The sequence below is a fragment of the Mustela putorius genome, unplaced genomic scaffold, assembly GCF_011764305.1.
Source record: "Mustela putorius furo isolate JIRA1106 unplaced genomic scaffold, ASM1176430v1.1 tig00003834_pilon_pilon_pilon, whole genome shotgun sequence".
Classification (NCBI taxonomy): domain Eukaryota; kingdom Metazoa; phylum Chordata; class Mammalia; order Carnivora; family Mustelidae; genus Mustela; species Mustela putorius.
In genome coordinates, this window is record NW_025421987.1 from 31,792,058 (window position 1) to 31,818,087 (window position 26,030).

The window sequence follows — 26,030 nt, forward strand, 5'->3', positions numbered from 1 at the left end:
TAATAGCATCTTGATGGCACTAAGGAAAGGAGTAGGAATAGTTCATCTATAACTGAAATTAGTTTTTCTCCCTGTCTGCCATCTGACAGTTTAATACTACCCACATTACTGGTGTATATTAGAGTTGTTTTAGGATTATGTATCAGAAAGCGTATTATCTGTTTAGCTTTGTGTCTTTTGAAAGTTCAAATGACCCACTAAATTAACAACAACAAAAATCCCCCCAAAAGCCTGAGCTGCAATGTACACCCACTTTGATTTGCAGACACGGATCACGCTGAATCTGTCTCTTTAATGTATGACTTCACCCATCACTCTGTCTCTGTAAACTGACTACTGCCACATGCAAATTAAGTTTAACCATAAATTCTCAAATGTCACTTTGGTCCTCTGCTCTAGTTTCTGTCAGATGGTTGATTGAATACACATGAAGAATGTCTTCAACAGACATATAACTCATCAGGATTGTGCCTAAATAATTAAAATAATGTTTCTGTCAACATATACTTAACACAAGATCAAGGAACATATGTTAAGAAGAAAGACCAATAAATAATTTCTAGTCCTCAACATATTCATATCCTGAGAACGTTAAGAGGAAGTACTTGGGACTCCATCCGTGCTAACTGACTCTGAAGATTTTACTTCCTCAAATAAGAAACACTTCCAAACCAAAGACACAGAAGTGGTCAGTGAATGCTACACTCATCTGAAACTTAACAATGTAATATGCTTATGACAAAATAATTCAGACTCCTATGACAACCATTAATACTAAGTTAACAATATTAAATATAAATATAACTTTAGGCAACCTGAGAACCAATTAACACTTGACAGAAAAATAGAAAAAAAAAAAATCTTCAGGTTCCAAAATTGCCCAGTCCCTAGTCACACCCTAGGTAAAAATCCAAATAAATACCAGTATCATCTCATCACCATCATTATTATGTATTGGTCAGCTTCTATATTCTTGCTGCTTAAATACTGTTCAGATGGATACTACCTCTTAAATACCTTCTTCAGTTTTTTTTTTTTTTTTTTTAAGATACACATTATATATAGTCCAGCTTATTTGCTCTCAGGATGGTTACTAAAAGTCACATTTTAATTTAAGGTTAATCACTTCATGGCTTCCCATATATTCAATATACAGAGAACCCTGAAAAATAACTAGGACTTTCCGAGTCTCATTTTGCAGTGCATTTTATATTTTTTACTGTGTGTGTATATATGTGCTTTCTGTATCAGTAACTTCTAATTTATATTACTTTGCTATATTTCGCATAGATTTGAAGTTCCCATAAATCATTTCGGTAAAGCATGGAACAGCTATAAATAAGGAAATAACTGGAAAAATACATACATATACTGAGCATAAATTGGGTCAACACTAAGCATTTTCAGAGCACAATATTTCCTACAGAAATTCAATAACTTCTTGTTAAAAGAACAGGTGAGGATAGTTAATAGTAGAATAAATAGACCCAGAGTGAAAGAGATGGTTGGTTTTGGGGCTCTTTCATGAGGAGCAATGAAAAGAAGATGTTGGTGAATCTAGACTCTTCTAGTTTTAATCTGTTTTTTTTACATGAAAACAATAAATCTGAGAAACAGCACAGTCATTCCAAATCAGGACACATGAATTAGAATCCCACACCTACCAATTACTGCTGTGGGACACTATATAAGCCATTTCATCTTATTTGTGGGAATAAGACAGAATGTACAGCTTAAGGGATATTTCACAGATTAAGGTAAGATAATTCAAAGTTTTCAAAGTGCTTGCAAATTTTAGCATAATTACTATAAATATAATTTCAAAAGCAAAGAAGTAAGATAACTGAGGAAACAGGTTTATCATCTGAAAATAATCCATAAGAATTCCCAACTTATTATGAAATGAATACAATTTTAAAACCACAGAATCCCCATTGTTCATAAATTAAGAAAAATCAGAAATAGGAGACAGCTTCATAAGTGATACTATCAGTTACTACCATTAGGAAAAATACTAACTAAAATTTCAGGCACTGTTGTAAGCACTATACATATATTAACTAAGATAACCCTATGAGGTAGGTACCATTATTACCCCCATTTTACCAGTGAGAGTGGAGAGTTAACAAAATTTGATGGAGGTCACAAAGCTGAGCGGTCGTGAGCAGGAAATTTCACTCAGGAGGACTAATGAGCCTAGTCATTCCATCACTAACCTACCACTATCCTACACAATAGCATCAGGAACTAGTGGTTCCTCAATATTGGATTCATAAGTTAGGTTAAAGTTTTAAAATAGCTGCCTACTACTGATCATTCAAAAATGAAAAAAAGTGACTATTTTGTTCAAAGCATATATTTCAAAATTAAATAAACTACTATAATCAATATATATCGTTTGCTCTACTTGAAAAGTTTCAGCTTCTAATAACTTGTCCTAGTAATTAGAGTATTCCTTGGGTGATTGATATATATATATATATATATTTTTTTTTTTTTTTTTTTAAGATTTTGTTTATTTATTTGAGAGAGAGAGAGAATGAAAGAGAGAGGTCGGCTGGAGAAGCAAACTCCCTGCTGAGCAGGGAGCCCGATGTGGGACTTGGTCCTGGGACTTCACGATCATGCCCTGAGATGGAGGAAGTCACTTAACAACTGAGCCACCCAGGTGCCCCTTGGGATATATTTTTTTTTACACAGTAAGAGCTTTTAAAATGTTTGTTGCTAAGAGTCCAATTTAAAATGTTAATGCATGAAGTTTATGCATTTGCATTCTAAAGATGCTTTATTTAATGGAGTGAACTTTTAAAACACCTAGTGAAGGCCTCTGTTAGGACCAACCAAAAAACCTTCCCAAATGCCAATACCTTTTACTGTCCAGGCACATCACGATACTGTCAGTCAAGCATTCGCTCTACAGGGATTTTATTTTCTCCTCTTTTTCATTCCTACTGTCATCACTGTCATTCATGAAATAATTGTAACATTTTTGGATGACTCCGGTAGCCCCTACATTATTCCCAAAGTGAAACAGGAGCTCCCAACATTTTATTTGATCACATTTATACAAAAAGACACAACATGTCATCAAGTACAGAAATACCAATTAATAACCATCTTAAAGGCAAATATAACCTTACAAATTTTCACTTAGGCTAGAAATGTGAAGGTTGGTTCCTTTTGAGGGAAGATACAATAAAAGATTATTCTTTGTGCCTTCAGTGTGATCATCTGAGCTGGTTTCTCACCTCTCTTACACATTTTTCCCCCAACAGTACTCTCTAAATACGGGACATCCATAAATCTCTTTAATCATATTCTGTATTAAAATCAGGGCTCAGTGACTTTGTGTAATTTTATTTTGAACATTCCAGGTATCTTTCCTTTCAAATATCTGGAAAACGATGCAGAAGAAATAATCACAGGAAGAAAGTAATTTTACTTCTAATTGAATTAAAGTCCTTGGCAGCAATTCAAAACAAGGCTGCATATCCAATTGATATATGTATATCCATTTCTATTGAAAAGAAGATGTGAAGAAGATAGTCTAAAATTTGTGCCATCCGTAAGCTCAGAAGCCATGTTCTAGGTTCCTCGGGTCGGGGAGGAGTTGGGGACCACAGTATGGAAACATCCCTCACTTCACACCTCATGCGGTGAGCCTGAACCATCAGGGCTGGGCAATATGCTACTACAAAAAGATGTGGAGGAGTTCTGGATGCAGAAGGAAAAATGTTTTTTTTAAGAAAAATGTTTTGTGGAATAGCGAGGAGGTGAAAGAAAGCTGTGAGTTTTATTGCTGCACCCAGAGTGATACTGCTTCAAAGAAGGTCTCCAGAGAGGTGATTATTCAACTTACTTAGTATGCTGTGCAAACTCTGGCTTGCTTATTCAATTTATTAAATAACACAGATGTTTCAGAAGGAGAAAAAAGTATGTGACACCTCTTCAGAGGCATGACTAATGGGCCATTAGGACAGAAATGAAAGGGTAACTACTCGCCGCCTGAAACAGCTAACTGACACGGCGACCATGCATTTCTGAGGGTTTCCGTTAATTACATAAAATTTCAGTTTCCAATGAATTCAATTAAACCAAAGTAGGGCAACAAATGGAAGAAAAAGTTGGTGAAGAATAACTTGCTAAAAATGCACCCTGGCTGAACACATAATGTTTTATGGTCAGGGTTTAATATTTCTTTCCTATTGGACTCTGACTGATTTATCAGAGCTTCTTGGCAGGCACGCAACCTTTAAAATCCTTTTCCAATAAGCATGCCCATCCAAAGTAGCAAAAAGTAACAAAAGATGTCTCGAATCTATAATTAAATTTGAAGGATAACAGGATGTTCATTTCAAGTAATGACTATTAATACCATGCCCCTTTATAAAACTTTCAGATTTAATTTTACCTTCTGGAGGGTCAGGCCTGGGTCTTGTGTTCTTTCTAGCTCAGAGATTAATACAGAACCTGGGACACAGCAGCTGCCCAGGAATGTTTCCTAAATATATGGATAAGTATATGGATTTGAGATGTTGCAGAATGATGGATAAAACAATCCATGTCTGCTTCCACATCTCTATGCCTAATTAAGTTTGAAAACAACCTGTCCTCTAATAGAAAAAAGTAAACAAGCATATAAAACAAAAAGAATGGATTTAAAACAGGGTGCCTGGGTGGCTCAGTGGGTTAAAGCCTCTGCCTTTGGTTCAGGTCATGATTTCAGGGTCCTGGGATTGAGCTCTGCTCTGGGCTCTCCACTCAGCAGGGAGCCTGATTCCCCACCTCTCTCTCTGCCTGCCCCTCTGCCTACTTGTGATCTCTGTCAAATAAATAAATAAAATCTTAAAAAAAAAAAAAAGAATGGTTTTAAGTCAGAACATATGAACTCTAGCTCTGTACCAGTTTGAATAAAGAGAACACTGAAAAATAGAGACATACTGCTCTGTGGAGTCATGTCCAGACTTCACAGTCATACATTTCCCAGTGCATCTACAAGTTTAGATACAATCTTTGACAATATCCTGCAGAACTATGGAAATGTTCACTAACTGTTTTTTTACTTCTCATATTCACCATCTTTTAGGTGAAGTCCTGTGAGCAGCTTACAGAGGTCCCGATGTGAGGCTTTTAGAGTATCTGTGGTTTGTCAACTGTATTTTAACCGGATTAACGTTGTAAATTATAAGAATTTTGTTTTTATTAAGTAACAGGCATTTTGCAATAACATGCTTAAATGATTGTCAAACACTGCTATCCATATTATATAAAAACAGCCAAAACAGATCTGCTGGTTGGCAGGAAGCACCACTTTGTGAAATCTATATGTGAAGGTAGAAATATTCAGGTTAACCCAAAGTGGAAATGTTCAAAAATTGATGCTTCCTTTAACTTCTAAGATCCCACTGAGATAGAACAAGTGTTGAATAGCACTTTGCAATTTGCAAACCTTGGCCCACGAACAGTTTTCTTCAGGGTAGCGAAAACATGAACCAGGGATCACCATGCAATGCTTCTTGGTGTAAAAACGTAATAAAGAGAAACTCACAGTTTTACTGCCTCTAGCTTAGTGCCAGTATTATTGCAAGTGGAAACAGTATAATGTGCCTCAAAAATAAGTGGACAAAATCAAAATGTGAAAAGTTGAAGGTAATCATCCAGCAGCTACTGAATGGAACAAATGGATCTTAGGTTTAAAATTCTTAGAACTTATTCTCAGATCTTGGGCATAATCAAAGGTATTTGAAAAAATATAGGTATTTTCTCAAAAGAAAAATGAACAGAACTAAGACATTTGATCTATTATATCAACAATTTATCCAATTTATCTATTTAACATCTTTTTAATGTAATCTTAAGTCTACTCTTTACACTACCTAGCATACAGTCCATAAACACTTACTTAGTACCTACCACGGAGGAGGCCAGTAGCACGCTAGAAGAAAGGGATTCCAAATTAGGTTCTTGAAGAGAAAAAGGTAAATATGTAATGTTTACAGTACAAATACAATGAGGTAAGAGTTTACAGGGACATATACAAAATGTATCAGAATATTTATAATTGCAACATGTCTTGTGTGGGAAGAATTAAAAAATAATGTTGAAATAATGCTTTTGAACATTTTTCATTAACCTATATGCAAAATTTTTGATCAGATTAAAATAATCACATTATTTGCTAGTAGCAGGAGCCTGATGAAATTTGAGCATTATTTCAACCTTCTGAGTATTTTTGTATTTGTTATTTTTTGGTTCCTACTTCACTACTTCTTGATGACCTTCTTTTGAAACTTTACTCAAAGACTAAGTTGTCAGTGCTTGGCAATTTATGCACTTCCTCAATTTCTAAAAGTAAAACTGAGAAGTATTTCACACTAATAAAGAAAAAAAAAAGTGAATGTTGACAATTTACACTATGATTGGGCACATCTTTACCTAAGTCCATTAGACCAATACAAAAAATCACGAAGTGAATCAAGGAACTGATTAGCTGCTGGCAAGAAGAACTGTATTATTTGGAGAATGCACAGTAATATACAGAAAAGCTGTGGTGATTGGAGGGACAAAGGATTCATAACACAGCCCCGGCAACAGGGAAACTCTCTTGGGTCTTTGGCACACAACTTACTTATTTATTGCAAAGAGTTCACAAACTTTACTATATAAAATGTATAGTATTGTCCCTGAAATTGTAGAACATAGGTTCCTTTCAAGAAGTATACAAAAAGTAAAATAAAATCTGTTTGTTTTATATTCAGCCATACTCTCTTACTCTGGGCTACAAGGTAAACAGCTACTCTGTATGATGCTTTCAACAATAATCTTTAGTGAGCAAAGATTTTGCCAAACTAATGGGACCTTCTGACTTTTAACCTACTTAACTTCCAAATACTATGCAAATATCAAGTTAAAGCTGCCAAGTCCTGCCATAGGGACATATGTATGTCCTTGCTCCCAGACTGAGGCCCCAAGAGTAGAGGCCTAAGACATAGGCCATGTGTGGGGCCAAAGAGTACTGGGAGTTTGCTTCAGCCTAAAATTCTGGTCTCTTTAGGGAGAAATACAAAGTTTTTAGCTTCTCTGTACCGATGCGAACCATACCACCACCTCAAAGTCATAAGTCAACCCAAAGGGGTGGCAAACACAATTTCCTTCTATTTACCCTGAGATACTGAATGGGTATCAGGTAAAACCAATCATAACAGTCCCATCTGTCAGTCAGGCACTGAGTCAGTTTCTTGGAAACAGTTCCTATTGATTGATGTGAAATACACTTGCAAACATAGTTCTCTCTTCTACCAGAGTATCTTATTGAAAGTCATTTATAAAAAGACACTGTTAAGTCTGCAGAACAATTAATATAACTTACAAAATGTGAAAATCCTTATATTTAATTACTAAGTAATGAGTTCAACAGCAGCAGTGGTCTCAGGAGACTATTCTGGGTTGGGCAGATCAAGGACTGAGATGGCTCAGGAATGGGGTAAGGTTGTCAATTATATACTCAACAGCAAAGTCTTAAAAAGGTTTGAAAATTTAATTGTTTGCTTTCTAAACCCTAACAATAATATTGACTTCAGTACTGACTGTATTAAATAGCAGTTAAAAAATGACTTGATCAAAATATCCTGTTACTCCTTCAAATACTCAAAACTGGAAATTTGTCCAAAGATCCATTTTCAACCCCCCCAGCCTCTGTTACAGATAAAGAAATATAAAAAAGCCCTTATGGAAGCCAATTATTTTCTAGGTCTTAGTCTAAAACATTAAATCAATCTATATTTATTGAGGTACAAAGACTTATGGCTAAATCCAAAAATTAAATTATATAGGCAAAAGAAACAACATAAAACACAGCAAAAAATGAAATTATATAAAACAGAAAATCAAATATATGAGATTTTTTTTTTTAAACAACTACTCAAAGAAAGCACTTAACAGACCATCTCTGACTCATTAAGATGAAAAAAGCTGCAAGGAAAAATAGTAAGAGGGCAGAGAAGGATGACATCAGTGTTGCTCCTTAAACCTGGATCATACCTGCCATGCTGTGAGGCAAGAGGTGCACATCAAATGCCCACAAGGCTCAATCTTGACATCTTTGTCATTCTCAGCACAAATTTTACACAGCTGAAAAGTGGAGCCCATTTCACAATATAATTCATATTGTTCCTGGAATTTGGGAGGGAAAAAAAAAGGCAGTGTTAACGTATTTCTAACATGAACTCTTAATATTGAATTTTCTCAAGTACAACGACTTACAGTAAATTCCTCACCCTTGAGCCTGTCAGGAATATGTTATCATTTAAGACATGTTTTAAACTGTTAATCACAATTTGGTCTACAAAGTTATATTTTTAAAACATTTGAGCTTTTATCTGTAATTGTATAAGCTTTTTTAATACTACAGATTATTTAATGTTTTGTACTGTTCCTTTAGGAAGGGACTTGCTTCAATGGTGATTTAAAAGACAAACTTACGGTTTTAGAAGAAATTATAAATAACTTTAGTTTCTTTGTCAGTGCCACATATGCATCTAATTTTACTGTAAAACTGCAAATACACACACACACACACACACACACACACACACACATGACTCTGACTGAACATCAAATTTTATTTCCGAAATACCTTTAAAAATTCCAGAACAGAAGAGAAGCAGCATTGTCAAGCACTTCTTGCATGCTGTGGACTGTGGTCCACATTTATTATTTCATATGATCTCCAAGGCATAATAAGATACATCGAATTAAAAAAATACCTGAGGCTCAACAAGTTTAAATTGTTTTCCTCAAATTCTGTATCAAATCTCTAAACTGCATACTCTTTTCCCAATATAGTACTTTAAGGAAAACTAATCACTTCAGCAACCAAAAATTGTTTTATTAAACATCTATCTCTTGATATACTAGTTGTGAACATTTTGAAATAGTAAAATTCTTGGTGTCCAAATACTGAAAAGATCTATGTCACAAAGAAGATATAAATATATCAGTACGTGTAAAGAAAATATGAAAAAATGTTAATAGGGATAGAAAAAAAGGAATTATGGAAATAAAAATTTAGTTAAATAAATATTTATTTATTTCAGGTAATAAGTGTCTCTATTAGGTACCTGGCCCTGGGCATGATAAATAAGTGACAATATTTAACCACTAGTCTACTGAAAGATCTTATACTCTGGGTGAAAAAATATATATATACATATATATACACACACACACAAAGATACACATGCACATACACACACATTCATATATAAATTGTGTCCATCATAAAGCGTACATATGTGACTATTTAATCTTTAAAGAAAATAAGAAAAAAAAAAGACAAGAATGGATCAAGATAAAAAATAAATCCAAAGCAATTAAAAATAAACTGGAAGTCACAGAAATCTCTAAAACAATAGCTAAGGATTTATATTGTTATGACATCCAAAGGACCGATTTGCAATTATTAAAAAGTTACAATGAGCTAAAAGCACCGATACAAAACTTAATGGAAGCAAACGGTAAGTTATTCAAATATTTTACTTGAAATATTTTATTGAATAATTTAATGGAATGATATTATTCCTGAATACGTATTTTTAAACCATGGTTTTATAAAGAGGAATTGTCTTTTGTGAGTATCCTTTTACATGTATATCCTTTTACATATATTTTACATGTATAAAATATATTTTATACTTTAAAACCCATCCATCAGCTACACATGCATCAACAAATATGCTTCACATAATAATACCAAGACCACTGGGACGAAATCTAGAGAATTTGAAATAAAATAAAAAATGTTACTTCTTGTCTTCCTCCAAATCTATAATTTCTGGTTCTTATTTGTGTTATTTAATATACAAAGCACAAAAATATATAAATTATAAAATATTTTAAAAACTAGACTATATGTAAAACAAAATACTCAGGTTCTCCCTTTCACCTTCTTCCTAATTCCCCAAATCTTCTTAACTCCTCAGTTAAGTAATGTTACCAGTTTGGCATTTCTTAATTTTTATTTTTAAAAAATATATTCATATGTTCATATATGGTAATTTCTTTCTTCCTTCATTTCTTTTCAGAAATTGAACTTACATATAATGTAAATTTACAAAATGAAATGTTACATAATTGAGCTTCTCAGTAATGGGACTTTTTTACATAATAATGGTGCCGAAGTTCCCATGTGGCTGTGTGGAGCTACCTCCCTCCTCTTAAAGACTTTACAGTATAATGCAGTATGAATATACTATGGTTTACTTAACCTATGATTAAATAGTTTATAATTTTCCCTTTTAGGAAAAATGCTAAAGTGAATATCCCAATGTACAGATCTTTCTGTGTATATGTGAGTGATATGTACAGAATCCAGAGTCAAAAATGTTTTTATTTAGATTTTGATAATTAACTGAATATTACCCTTAAGAAAAGCTTACTAAGTTACACTCCCATTCAATCTATGAGGTTGCCAATGACGGATTTATAAGAATATAATTATTATCTTCAATAAGCTTCAAGTACTCATTTGACTCTAAAAGCATACTATTATTCTAAACTTCCTTGGAGTTTTCTAAACCTATGGCTCTCTCCTCATATCATTTTACTTACCAATGGATTTTCCTATCTATCTATCTATCTATCTATCTATCTCCATAAATGGCATTATATTGGAAGCAAGAATAGTAACAGAAACTTCTATCCAAAAGAAGGAGAAAGTAATGTATTTTTTTCAAACACTCTTAGAATCCCTTAAAGTATGTTTTGCATGAAATACCTGTACATAATTTTAGCTACAGTATAAGAGGATGCTTTTTATTTCAAAAGCATTAGATACTTAACAATTATAAAGGGGTTACCAGAAATTATCCTTACCTGTGTAACTTTTATATGGTCATGAGGTGTGGGTTCACACAATCCAGTTAAATCAGGATTATAACTCCTCCCATCAGGATAAAGATAGCTGGGTTATAAACAGAAACTTTATTACTACAAATATACATTCTTAAATTGCATCTAAGATTATTTAATCAGATTCTTCCATATTTAAACCTACATGCTGAAATTTCCTTTTTATGTAACTTATAACAAGAAACTTTATCACTGTTTCCATAATATTACCAGTTATCTTAGGACATTTAAAATCTAGAAATCATTTTCATATAAGAAATACATAATGAATATGGACTCGGCCACCAAGCAACTATTTCCAGTTAAATACCTTTACTAAAGGTCCTTTAGGTAAGTTAAACTTTTATTTTTCTGATCATTCATGGTCTATTCCAAAATACTATGAATGTTACATCTATTTGCAATGTGTCTTTCATGTGAAGCACAGTTCATGTTAGAAACATCATTTAACAACATGCTTAATAACATGAGGGGAAAAAATGGAATTAAAGCCAGCAAATTTCCTACAAAAGTTATGCAAACCCCTCCATGGTTCCTGTTTCTCCAGTTTCTCATCCTCTGCCTTTCCACCTCACCTTCCGGTCACTCCTATGTGCACATGAGTCCCCCCCCCCCGCCCCGCAACGTGCTTAAAGAAATTAGAAAATGCTACAATTACATGTTAGCTACAAACACAGAATCATTTATAAATGTGAGGCTCCACTGTTACAAAAAATTAAAATAAGAACTAAAAGTTATAGCAATAAGACCATCTTGTTAAAAGGTTTTATTCATTCAGACATTGATTTAAAAATGAAGTTTATGGTGTTGGTAAATACCTATTTTTTATTTTAAAAAATGCTAATATTACTGCTGGGTCATGTTAATGATTAAATTATAGAGTTAATTTTGTTTGGTAGTACTCTGTTCTAGGTTGCCTGAATGAAAAATTCAGAATATGTTACTACTATGATCAGTATTTTAAGGGGCAAAACCATACCAAAACTGTTCTGTGAAGTAACAAAAAATCCTTACCCTTAAATAGTCTAAAAATATGCTTGTAAGTGTTAAAATTTACCTAGTAAGACCAGGAAAAAAATGAACTTCAAGGACAGACAATTCTTGTATTCTCACAGGGTAAGACACAAATCAGTAGATCAGTGAGATATACACATATAACATATACCTATAAATATATATTTATATAAATTTATATAAATATTTATAAATATATATTTATATATTATATGTATATATTTACAATTTAGGAAAGGGAGTTGACTACATCTAAAATGACAAACTTAGAGTGTTTTTAGAGATGGATTATTATAAATATTAAGTGAAGAGTGCTAAATGAGAGTTGATAAGTACCCTTCTTCTTATACCCTAAATAATGGCCAGTTTTAAAATTATTATATAATATTTTGCTTATCACACTTGAAAAGCATGTAGAAATTCCATGAAGAATTCAAACCTGAAAGATTAGTAAAATGACAATGAGGTTGCTAGAGGAAAGGTTAGAAGGGTCTAACTAATGTATAAGGGGCCATTCAGTTATTACTCTCCTCAGTAAAGAAGGGTACTACTGTTGAGACCTTCTCAATGGCAGGGAAAGAATAAAGAATCTCAGTTTGTTATGGAAGTAAACTTCTTTATTACCTATGTTATACTATATTGGATTAGCTGACCCCGATGATAGCTAGATCAGATAATATCTTGTGTTTTACTGATCTTAGAGGAAAAAGAAATCTATCTGATATATCTATTTTAATATAGATATATAATACATCTATATAGATATATAAAGATATCTATATTAAAATAGACATAAAATAATATAGATATATTCCATTATATCTATTTTAATAAAATCTAAAATCTGATATAGTTTTAATTAAGATTAAAATGTTAATCTGACCTATTTTAATGTAATCTATCACTAAAGTTCAAATTCAACTAATTAAATGCCTCTGAAGGGGTGTGTGTCTGTGTATGTTGTGTGTAAATATTAACATCTGATTTGCGTTGGAGTTCAGAAGCTAAACTACTGAACACAATATTATAATTAGTTTTTTTACTGGCTTTTAAAAAATAGATGGAAGGCATTATATACAAAATGAATAAGCTGTATCAAAATTAATACATGTACAGAGTTGCTCACTCATAACCTCTATTTATAAAGTAAAACTTTACAGAGTACTTTCTTAAAAACAAAACCCTGTAATCACAGTGAATCAAAAGTTACATATATGATCCTTAGATGCATTACAAGTAAGGTATAAATAACTGAGGATAGAAAATGTATGATAAGTTTAAAAAAACAGAAAGACAAACTTGTTAACAGTTTGCCATACAATTCTTAAGTAACTATTTTTTGAAAGCTCATAACTTATAAAAAATGCATTTTTTGTTCATATGTATCCTATCACTTTTTTTTCTTCTTTGCAATTATTAGAGAAGGTGTAACTTAAATTATTTTCTCTTTGCTAACTCTTGTGGGCTTTCTCCTGCTAGCTTTCTATCACAATCTGTGCTGTAGCAAATAAAGGAACATCCATCCCCGAGTTACTCAGTAAGGGCAAAGGGCAAGAAAAGTGAGCATGATTATATGACAAGGGAACAAAACTACACAGAAAAGAGAATAAAAAGATGAAGGGAATGGCACAGGATGAAAACAAATGAGAGAGATTTACTAGGAAGCCTCCTATCAGATGGTCTACACTGTGTGGAGAAAAAAAGTCATTCTTATTCTAAAAGACAAAAGAGAATTAATTTATTTTTAAATTTTAAAAAAGAACAGCTTAAGTTAAACTGAATTCAGCTCTTAACATATGATTCTGGAATAGGGACTGAATATCAGTGTGACTAAAGGAAGAAAGACACAGAAAAAGTGGGGAAGGGGTAAGAAAAGCATAAGAAGAAAGAAAATCTGGTACTTCTAGTCAAACAAAAAGGAAAACTAGCAACTTGAGGGTTACACGAAGCAAGAGAAAGTCATTTATTTTAAAGAATTATCTTTTTAATAAGTTTTTTCATCTATTTTAAACTACTTTTAAGTGCTTTTTTTTCCCCTGAGAAAGATACAAATGCATGTTCTAATCTGATACCGGAATTTACTGGCTGTCATATATAGTTTAGTCCAAGCCAGTTACTTTAAAATGAGTATTTGAAAAGAAGAACAATTAGAACTCAGGAGCACTCCATTCTTCAGTCTTGAAATAAAAAACAAAAAACAAAAAACAAAAAACCAGCCAGATCATGAGCCTCACTATCTTTTCTCTCCATCGCAAAGCAGTGTCTGTCTTTCATTTGGTGAATGATAAGCACCCTGACTCCCATTTCTCATACTCACAATCCTTCCCTGCTGCCGTCAATCAGGGCTTGAAATAAGGGCTTATTATGTGGGATGGTCTGTAAGATATTGCCATCGCCTGTCACGTAGCCGATGGCCCACTGTCCCAATCTGGTGCAGCTTAACCGGAAAATGTAGCTGTAAAGCATGATAAAATGATGTTTAGTCACATTCAAAGTGTCTGTTAACTACTACACATCTGTTGGACTTCTTTAAAGTCAAAGAATAAATGGAATCATTTAAAATAACAGAAATAAGGTTTTGTCTTCTGATTTTTACACCGTTGTCCTTCTCTGTTCATTGATCTGTAAAAGCAGCACTGACAATAATTCCACTTAAACACCTCCAGGGCTGTCGGACAAAGGAACTGAGGTGGATCCACTTCAATATCAAAGGCTCTACTGCCATCCCCACCAGCAGGAGCTCAGATGAACCAGTGAGGACACAAGTCGTTTTTTGGAAAGCAAAGTATAAAATTTAATTTGTTCACTTCAGAGAGAGGTTGAATCAGTTTCTACCATGGAATTCAAGATATCACTTTGTAATTTAAAATTATGCATTTTAAGTTAATGACTTCAAGTCACTAATTTAAGTTAATGACTGGTTTAAAAATATTTTTTGGTCTTTGGAACGTTCCAGCCATTCACCTCATCTTTAAATGAAAGATCAAAAGAGATGAGCTATATTAATGAGAAGACAAACTAGATTAAGCTCATGGCTGCCCCCCAACCTTGTCAGGTTCAATGCCCTGCAACAGGAAGTTAAAATAGTTTAAAAATAGAAATCAAATTAAAGACAATGACAAGGAGACTCTGACTTGGTTTTAAATTCATTGTTATTTATTTATTAATATAGCTGTCCGCTTATTTCATTTGAGATCACTTCTCTTTATCTAAGTGTATTGCACTCAATCTTGCTATCAGGATAACCATATCTGGGTTTTAAAAGCCCTTGAGCAGCTCAAAAGTAGGTCAACAATTTGTTGGCTATATTTGAATACCCTGATCATTCTACATACCTAACAGAAACTTTTATCTCCTAATGTACATTAGTTACTGATGAACCAAGTACTATAAAAATAACTTTGCAGGATAAATTAACATAAATAATAGCTGTACAGTCATTCAGTTTAATTAACTTGTGTATCTGGTACTGCAAGTTGATTTCATCTTTGAAGAAAATGGGGTTCCGAAGGAAAGGAGGAAGTTGTGATTTCTAAATAGTAAGAACTGACCAAAACACTTGTTTTAGAACCTTTGGAAAGAACTCCTCAAGAAAAGTCCAAAAATGTATTCTTCCACAGAGCCTGACATAGGTTATCAGCCTTCCAATTGCTGGAACCCTTAATCAGAATCACAGATGAAATAATTCCACACAGACTTCTCGTTCTAAACTGGATCCCCCCAAAAAGCAAAACCTGAGAAACTCCTATGTCCTTGCAACAGGTCTTACTATTTTCTGTAGTATGAAGCTAAAGAAGAAGAAACACTTTCCAAGAGGAAGAAACCATTAAACAGGTATTCTGCAAAACGAGTATTTATCAAAATCATTTGATCTGTTCACTGAGTTTTCTTAAACTTTGCATTTTAAATACCACATCACACTTTAAATGATTTACCACAGACTGACCATTTCATCTTTGCCAAAAACTTAGTAGAATAAACTGTTACAGGCCAAATTGGGAAGAAAAGGGAGGCATCCTTTTGAGGGCACTGTCCTTTTATTAAAGGAACTATTCCCAATGTGATGAGGCCTGGCTTTTGCTCCCAACAGTGTTCTCTCCCAACATTATTTATCTCCATAATCTTGAACAAGAAAACACAAAAGTGACTCAGTTTATTAATTTCACAAATAATTTCTGCATTAAATTTGTATGATGTGTAATTCCAAACATAGCACATCATTCAAATCTGACTCCAAAAACAAGAAGATACTTTGATCCCAATCTACAGAGCAAAAATTATGGAAAAATCTGGTTATGAGAGATCCCTGACCAAAACAGAATGACTCATCTAAGCCACTGTCAGCATCTCAATGAGAACCAACTCCCCTTAATCTAAACAGAAGTCTTCAAGAGGAGCCAAACTGTTCTCTGTACACACTACCTTCTCGTTATATATCATATAAATTCTTAAAAATAAAAAAGATGGAAATATTTTTCATGGCAGAGAAAAAGGAATCAACAGTATTGTCTTGTACTAGAAACTACTTTGTTAAAGGACAAATACCATTTGCACAACAAATGAGATAAAAATGGCATTAGCAGAAAAACATAACCCTAAAAAACAACCAAATGCATTCCTATAAAGAAAGTGCTCCTATATGGAAATCAGAGTACTTGCGGATGTTGGGATGGCATCTCCTACTAAACTATCACTGTATGAGGAGGACAGGTGTCCACCATCACTGCCGCCGTACGCAGCACACTGCTTGCCACAGCACAAATGCCTACTATGTAATGCATTTCTAAATGGCACATGGGGAAAATGCATGAATGAGGAAAGAAACGGATTTTCTGATCCCAGATCTGTCATTGATAAGGTATGATATCTCAGCCAAAGCCACATGGGCTGACCAAACAGCCAACCTCTGAATTTCACCTAGTTTCATCATTTGGGAAATAAAACATAAATTCTGAAGCTACAAAGAATGACAAGGTACTACAGAAGAAATTCTTTAAGACAAGAAATTGGTTGGATTGTAACAATGGGCTTATATATGTTTATATACTTATGTGTGCTCAACACACATATATGTAAACTTAAAGGTACTTATATTTGTTTATATTGTATGTAATTATAAGTGTTTATCATAGAACCAAATTGAAGATCTTGAAAAATACCCTAAAGTACTGAACATGAAACTGATTTATTTTGTCTTCAGCAAAATATTCAAGTATTCCAATATACACATACAATATTATACACAAACACAGGTGTCATCAAACAGACAATATCCTCTACCAATATGAAAATCAGAGCTCTGAGACTTAATGAATTTCTAAGTTTATCAAATTACGTGGCACCATATCCTCCTTAACTTCATGAACACAGAGTTTCAGTATAAGTATAATGAATGGATTAAAAGGATTCAATTAAGAATGTGGTCTATTAGCATTTTCTTCCCTCTGCCCCCATGGGTGTTACTGATTTACTTAAAAATGAACAAGAGAGGACTTTTCCTCATTAGAGATACCACGTAATATTGCTGCTGAAAAGTCTTACCTTCCAGGTTTGGTGCTATACTTCTGCAGTCGTGCTTTAACTTCATCATATGTGAGAAATGCCATGTAACCCGGATGTGTGACAGCTAAGAAATTCCAATTCCGTAAAATAGAGCCCCAAGGCTAAAAATGTGAATAAATGAAAATATATTATCTAGATAACATCAACCACCAATTATACCCCAACACATCATTTAATATAGTTACTGAAATCTCCTAGATATTTTTAAAGTGAATATGAGCTTCGGTAGCTTAGGTCAACCTTTACCATCTAACAGCAAACATGCAATACCTTGCTCTCTTTTTAGAGAAATATTAGGCAGAAAACAGGACAGAATACAGAGAACAAAAAGAAAAACTACATACTTCCGTCACAAATTCTATTCCCAACACAGCATTTGTGGTAATTCTGAAACATAAAACACATCACTTTTCTGTTCAAAACCCTCTAACTTCAAGTAAAAGCCAAAGTCCTTACAAATGGTCTAAAAAGACGACAGGGTTGATGCCCAGTTCCCTTTCCTCCCCATCTGTTGTGACATCTCTACTTTCTGCCTCTTCTCCAGGCACCCTGGCTTCTTTGTAGTGGTACTCCCCTGCTCCAGAGTCTTTATATTTGCTGATGCCTCTACCAGAATTCTTCCTCCAATGACCTAAGTGATTGCTCTCCAGTGTTGCTTCCTCAGTGAAGCCTTCTCAGACCACTCTATTGCAAACTGTTAGCTCTCATCACATTCCTGATCTCCTGTAGTCTGTTTTGTTCGCCTCTGTACCTTTAAGGTATCTAATTTTATAGAACAAGAAGCTATACCAGGAATGTAAGTGATTTGGCACCCGGTCACACATTAACCAGAAGCTACATGAGAATAAGGAACGTGTCTGTCTTGCTCACCAAAGGGATACCAGCACTGAAGCAGTCTCAGAATACAGTGATCAGGGAGGTATAATTGTTGAAAAGCTCCTCTAACTAGTAACTTGTTTAAAAGGCCTTGGCTCCCAACCTACCATTCTTTCCATGATAACATACTACTGGGCTCACATTTGGTTAATTCTTGCACAATCACAGAAGGTTTATGATTTAGTAGTGAGTACGTTAAAGATCTTACACAGAAATACACAAATGAACACACATAGAATTTGCACCATTCTTTTAGGTGCTCAGTTACCCCTCCAGTTACCAGGGCAAGAGAAAAAAAGGCAGTCAGTGATAGACAGTTTTGCTTGAGGATGTGCATGAATCATCTTGACCATAAGGCTGAAGCTACATTTATTCCAAGGACGTAGCAGCATCCTCTATCTGATGTACCAGATTATTAACTCATATCTTCTATAGAAAAGAAGAAAAAAGGTATTTGATGTTGCCAAGTGAGCGTTACTTAAGTAGTCATCCTAGATATGATCATTGGTAGAGGGCTCTTGCTTTTGTTTGCTTTGAGACTTATTCCTCATTATTGTTAAACAAGTTTCAGATTCACAAGGCAGAATTCTTCAAGGATTATATCTCTTGAGATGAGGATAACAAAGGAAGGAAAGATTTAGTAATGAAGAGTTCCTTAACCTTTTCTGACATAACAAGAAAAACCTTCAGGGTATTCCTCCGGCATGCTAAAATATCTAATTGGGCAAAAAGGAGCTCTGGAGGACACTATTATGAGAGGTTGTGTCCAAGTATTTAGTGGTGGTGGTGGGGGATGTGTTTCTAATTTTCATCTAAAATCATGACTAAAAATTACATAAACAATACTTGGAATATCAGTATATGTTTTTTTTTTTTTTTAAATGAGAAATAACTGCTAGTAGAGGCGATGGGTTTTGTTTTGTTTTGTTCTACTTCCCCATCTACAAAGAACAAGGATGGAGAGAATATAAAATATTTGGTTCACTTCTATGAAGTCTACAAAAACTAATGGAAGAGTTGTTTAAAAAAATGCTGAACTTTACAGAGAACCAAAGTGCAGATTGGAATACAACTGAAAAACAAAAGAAAGAAACTGTAGTTCTGAGCCAACTGCTACAGTATTAAGCAACCATTTCTTGGTACATAATCCAGAGGGCTAGCTTCTAACTACAAAAGTATTTGTGTAATAGAAAGAGTCTGTGTCCTGTTTTTCCAGTGAATGCAACCCACATTCAGAAACAGATGGTAGTTACGTGTTGTTGTTAGTTTTGTTTTTGTTTTTGTTTTTTTAGTTTTGTTTTGCTTAAAGAATTTTGCCAACTAATGGCTTGAAGAAGGCAAAATCAAATGCTTTGGAGAATAAGAATATTTTTGCAATTTGTTTTTAGATTAAAGGAAATGTTTTCACACCCACTAAAACAAAATTATTTAGAGATTCTTAAATGACTACAGAAATTGAGTGAATTGAGGAAGCTATTCCATTCTTCCAGAATACTACTATTTTCAAGAATAGCCCTTTACTGACTTATAACTTCTGTTTAAAGAGGGGTCTGGGCTGGTCTGTCCAGATCCACTCTCTCATTCCTTGCTGTAACAGATGACTTTCCTCTTCTTCTTTCGCTCCCTATTCCATAGTCACAAATACATTCCCCCAAATCACATATTCCTTATGCCACCACCCCTCAGATCTCTTGCCCCATTTCTCAGCAACCCAATCTTTTCTAGTAGTGGGGAAATGGAAGGAGAAGGGGAGCAACAGTCCCAGGGAGAGGGAAGAGAGAAGCAAAATCCCCCCATTTCCATTCCAGGATTTTAGCACCTGCCAGTTCCAGCATCTCTGAACTATCTGGAGAGGAAAAAGAGAAGATTAAAGGCAGAAGAAAGAGGAAATGAGGGAGGTAGCCACTGCAAGACTGTTCCAATGACTTCCCAGCATTTGTTCAAGTTCTGGCAGAATGTGAGGATAAGGGAAGCAAGGAAAAGAACGTAACTAGCAACCAGCTTTATGGTCTTTTCTTCCCTTCTTTCATTTCCCAGACAATTCTCAACTTCATCTCCTAGTGCCCAGCGATGAGTTCTTCCAACCCTTCTGCTATGTGAGATTCCAATCTTGAGCGTTGTACCTCACACTTTCAGAGCCCATTCTGCTAAATACCCCACTACCACCAACTTAGAGGGGTTAGAATTCACTGCTAATGAACCATCACCACTGTGACGGCAGAGGAACATATGTTCATCCAGTTACAGTACTCATAAAATATTTTTCATATAGGATACATAATTATAACTTAAGAAAACCTACTACTCAATTTTTAAAGTTGTATAAAAATAAAATTTCAGTAAAAGTTAATACATTTACTTTTCTATGCATGGAACTAATTTTAAGGTACATGTATGATTAGTTAAAAAATCTGAATAATGAAACCAAAAGAAGTGAAGAATCACAGAGGCGTAATGGAGCTAACGAGAGTTCTTCATTTACTTCCACAATTATATCCTTTAAAAGAGGGAAAAAAATGAAAAAAAAAAATAGAAGAGACTAGGCATATTTGGTCTGCAGGTATTTTTTGGTTTTGTTATTTAAAATTTCTCAAACTCAATACCCCAAAACAAATAAGTCAAAAAATGGGCAGAAGACATGAACAGATACTTCCCCAAAGAAGACAGATGAATGGCTCACAGACACATGAAAAAATGTTCATCATCATTAGCCATCAGGGAAATTCAAATTAAAACCACATTGTGATACCACCTTACACCGGTTAGAGGAAGAAAAATTGACAAGGCAAGAAACAAATGTTGGAGAGGCGTGGAGAAAGGAGAACCCTCTTACACTGTTGGTGGGAATGCAAGCTGGTGCAGCCACTTTGGAAAACAGTGTGGAGGTTCCTCAAAAAGTTAAAAATTGAGCTACCCTCTACCTTACTATAGAGTAGTACAGTAATTGTACTACTGGGTATTTACCCCAAAGATACAGATGTAGTGAAGAGAAGGGCCACATGCACCCCAATGTTTATAGCAGCAGTGTCCACAATAGCCAAAGTGTGGAAAGAGCCAAAATGCCCTTCAACAGACAAATGGATAAAGATGTGGTCCATATACACAATGGAATATTACTCAGCCATCAGAAAGGATGAATAGCCAACTATTATCAACATGGAAGGGACTGGAGGAAATTATGCTAAGTGAAATAAGTCAAGCAGAGAAAGACAATTATCATATGGTTTCACTTATTTGTGGTAAACAAGGAATAGCATGGAGGACATTATGAGAAGGAAGGGAAAAATGGGGGGGGGGAATCGGGGGGGAGATGAACCATGAGAGAACTATGGACTCTGGGAATCAAACTGAGGGTTTCAGAGGGGAGGTGGATAGGAGGATGGGTGATATAATGATGATTTAAGTATCTGGTGATGGGTATTAAGGAGAGCACATATTGCAAGGAGCACTGGGTGTTACACACACAAAATGAATCATAGAACACCACATCAAAAACTAATCATGTACTGTAGGGGGACTCACATAACATAACAAAAATAAATTAAAAAAATTTTTTTTCACGGTAACTCTACTTAAAATGATTCGTTTCCTCTCATCTCAGGAAACATAAATAAGCACACATAACTTAGAGTATTAAGAATACCTGCACTGTTTTTAAGTGAAACAGCTTATAAGAAAATATGTGCACATGGGTGCCTGGGTGGCTCAGTGGGTTAAGCCACTGCCTTCAGCTCAGGTCATGATCTCAGGGTCCTGGGATCGAGTCCCGCATCGGGCTCTCTGCTCAGCAGGGAGTCTGCTTCCTCCTCTCTCTCTCTGCCTGCCTCTCTGCCTACTTGTGATCTCTCTCTGTCAAATAAATAAATAAAATCTTTAAAAAAAAAAAAAAAAAAGAAAATATGTGCACATATTAAATAATAGTTGGGGTAAGTGTTTAACAACATTAAGGTGCCCTCATAACTTTCACACATAACCTAGGCATTCTAGCATTTAAAAAGTCATCCAGGCTCCCCATAAAAACACACTCTTCCTAGAATGAACAGTTAGGTTTAAGGCAGGAAAATAATTTTTTTCCTCTTCTTTCACAATGGAAAGAAACAAAACTTCTACTACTTCAAATGTCTTTGTGTTATGTGAAATGAACTATTTGTAAAATTATCAAAAACCTTTAAAGAATGGAGAGGTTCTGTTATAAAATGGTATTATAAAATACCATAAAAATAGTATTGGCTAACATAATCATTTTATAAAATGTATCATTAAAATCATTGCGAAAAGTAAGCTAATGGCGTACACTGGCATACCTCGTTTTATTGTGCTTTGCTTTACTGCACTTCACAGATACTTTGTTGTTGTTGTTGTTGTTGTTGTTTTTCAAACTGAAGGTCTGTGGTAACCCTACACTGAGCAATTCTATCATGCACCATTTTCCAATAGCCTTTGTTCACTCCAAGTCCCTGACATTATTTTGGTAATTTTTTTAAAAGATTTATTTGTTTATTTGAGAGAGAGAGAGAAAGAGCAAGTAGGGGGAGGGGCAGTGGGAGAGGGAGAGAGAATCTCAAGCAGACTCCCCACTGAGCACAGAGCCTGAGTCACAGGGCTTGATATCAGGACCCTGAGATCATGACCTGAGCCAAAGTCAAGAGTCAGACATTTAACTGACTGAGCCACCCCTGCATCCCATATTTGGTGATCCTTAAAATATTTCAGATATTTAAATCATCATTATATCTGTTGTAGCAATCAGTGATCTTTAATGTTGCTACTATAAATTTTCAGGGATATCACAAACTGCACCCACATAAGATGTTAAAGGTAACCCAGAATGTGTGTTCTGACTGCTCCACTGACCAGCCGTTCCCCCATCTCTCTTCTTTTCCTCGGGCTCTCTATTCCCTGAAACACAACAATACTGAAATTAGGCCTATTAATAACCCTATGATGTCCTCTACATGTTCAAGTGAAAGAAAGTCCTCACACTTAGCTTCCTTTAAATCAAAAACTAGAAATGATTCAGCTGAACGAGGAAGGCAGCTGAAAGACAACAGAGACTGAGAGCTAGGCCTCCTGCACCAAATAGCCAAATTGTGAAAGCAAAGAAGAAGTTCTTGAAGGAAACGAAAAGTGTTAGGCCAAGGAGCACACAAATGATAAGAAAGCAAAACAGCCTTATTGCTGATACAGAGAAAGTTTCACTGGTCTGGAGAGCAGACCAGACCAGCCATAACCTTCCCTTAAATGAAAGCCTAATCTAGAGCAATGCCCTAACTCCTTAATTCTAGGAAGGCTGAGAAGGTCAGGAAACTGCGGAAGAAAAGTATGAAGCCTGCGGAGGTTGGCTTATGAGGTTTAAGGAAAGAGGCCATCTCCGCAACATAAAAGTGCCAGGTGAAGCAACAGGTGCTGATTGATGTAGAAGCTGCAGCAAGTTATCCAGAAGATCTGGCTATAACCACTAATGAAGGTGGCTACCTTAAACAAGAGGTTTGCAGTGGAGATCAAATGGTCTTCTGTTGGAAGAAGATGACACCTAGGACTTTCATAGCTAGGGAGGAAAAGTCAGTTCCTGGCTTCAAAGCTTCAAAGGACAGGTTGACTCTTGTTAGGGGCTAATACAGCTGGTTACTTAAGTTGAAGTCCATGCTCATTTACCATTCTGAAAATTCTAGGGCCCAAGATTTATGCTGTATCTACTCTGCCTGTGCTCTAGAAATGGAACTACAGAGCCTGGATGACAACACGCCTGATTACAAACTGGTTTACTGAAGAGTTTCAGCCTACTTTTTAAATGTTCTTCTCCAGGCAAAAGCTCCCTTTCAAAAATATCAGTGCTTGTTGTTGATGCACAGTCATCCAAGGGCTTCGATGAGATGTACAATGAGATTAATTATTTTCATTCCTGTGAACACAACAGCCCATGGATCAAGGATTAATTTCACCTTTCAAGTCTTTTTATTTTTTTTAAAGATTTTTTTTTTTATTTGAAAGAGAGAGAAAGAATATGAGAGGAGTAGAGGGAGAGAGTCCTTGAAGCAGACTCCCCACTGAGTGTGGAGCCTGATGCAGGGCTCCATCTCATGACCCATGAGATCATGACCTGGACTGAAAGCAAGAGCTGAATGCTCAACCACTGGGCCACCCAGGCACCCTCAAGTCTTATTACTAAAAAGATACATTTTGTAAGGCTATAGCTTCCTTAGATAGTGATTCTGGGCAAAGTTAACTGAAAACTTTCTGGAAAGGATTCACTACTCTAGATCCCATTAAAAATATCTGTGATTCATGGAAAGAGGTCAAAATACCAATATTCACAGGAGTTTGAAAGAGGTTGATTCCAGCTCTCATGGATGACTTTGAGGGGTTTAAGGCTTCTGTGGAGGAAGTAACTGTAGATGTGGTAGAAACAGCAAGAGAACTAGAATTAGAAGCGGAGCCTGAAGATGATACTGAATTACGGCAATCTCATAATAACAACCTTAACGGCTGAGGAACTGCTCCTTAGGAATGGGTGAAGAAAATAGTTTCTGGACAGAGAAGCTACCCCTGGTGAAGATGCTGTGAAAACTGTTGAAATGAAAAATAAAAGATTCAGAATATTAGTTGATAAAGCAGCATCAGGGTTTAAGAGGATTGACTCCAATATTGAAAGTTCTACTGCGGGTCAAATGCTTGCGAACAATATCACGTGCTACAGAAAAGTTGTTGGTGAAAGAAGAACAATCAGCACAGCAAACTTCATTGTTGTCTTATTTTAAGAAATGTCTGCTACCACTCCAGCCTTCACTACCCTGATCAGTTAGCAGTCAGCAACACTGAGGCAAAGACTCTGCACCAGCAAAAAGATTACAACTCATTGAAAGCTTGGGTGATAAGATTTTTTTTAGCAATGAAGTATTTTTAAATTAAGGTGTATACATTGCTTTTTAAGGACATGATACTATTACACGTGTAATAGGCTACAGTATAGTGTAAATGTAACTTTTAGATACACTAGAAAACCAAAAGAAAAAAAATTCTGACTTGCTCTTGCTTTATTGTGATATTCACTTTATTGCACTGGTCCGGAACTGAATGACCCTGCAGCATCTTCTAGATGTGCCTATATATACCAAGGGAATAATCATGAAACTAGTGTAAACTGAAAATATGCAAAAGCACAATTTCTGCAATCATTAATCTAGTTTCTTATCCTATACACCCAGGTAGAATTATGATCTTAAAGTTGTAATAAAACAAAATGTATTCTATAAGTATTGTTGACAAGAGTTAATTTGCCTTCTGTTAACAGGTCCTTTCATAAATTAAAAGTTAATCCCCCACAATTTGATTTTCTTACATAAATCAGTCACCAGATCCTTGCAAACTCATGCCAAGGAGAATCATAAATCAGAGAAGGGAAATTCTTATAACATGGGAAACATGAAAACCAATATTATACTCCAACATTTGTTGAAAGCATGTTTCAAACAGAATAAATCTTACTATAGACTAAAACAATAAAAAAATTGCATCAGAATACAAGCAAGTCTGTTTTCTGATCAATTTACCTCACTTAATATAGAATTACTACAATCATAAAGATTTTAAGTGGAATTCTTTCATTGTGTGACTACTTGAATTGAATGTCATAGATGATATACAATTTAGTGGCAGAGTCAAATTCAAGA

At 34.9% G+C, this 26,030-nt stretch overlaps 1 protein-coding gene across 10 annotated transcripts in view; it reads right to left on the minus strand.

The window, feature by feature from the left end:
- CBLB (Cbl proto-oncogene B) overlaps nt 1–26,030 on the minus strand; it is a 221,860-nt gene that overhangs the window by 85,170 nt on the left and 110,660 nt on the right. For all 10 annotated transcript variants that reach the window (XR_006609071.1, XM_004769108.3, XM_045088294.1 and 7 more), the window contains exons 6-9: nt 17,464–17,585; nt 14,240–14,377; nt 10,873–10,960; nt 8,041–8,172 (exon numbers count right to left, since the gene is read on the minus strand). Coding sequence is in view for 9 of the 10 variants with exons in the window: in XM_004769108.3 (XP_004769165.1) it covers nt 8,041–8,172; nt 10,873–10,960; nt 14,240–14,377; nt 17,464–17,585 (480 nt within the window). In the remaining variant the exon portion in view is untranslated. The remainder of the gene's footprint in view (nt 1–8,040; nt 8,173–10,872; nt 10,961–14,239; nt 14,378–17,463; nt 17,586–26,030) is intronic.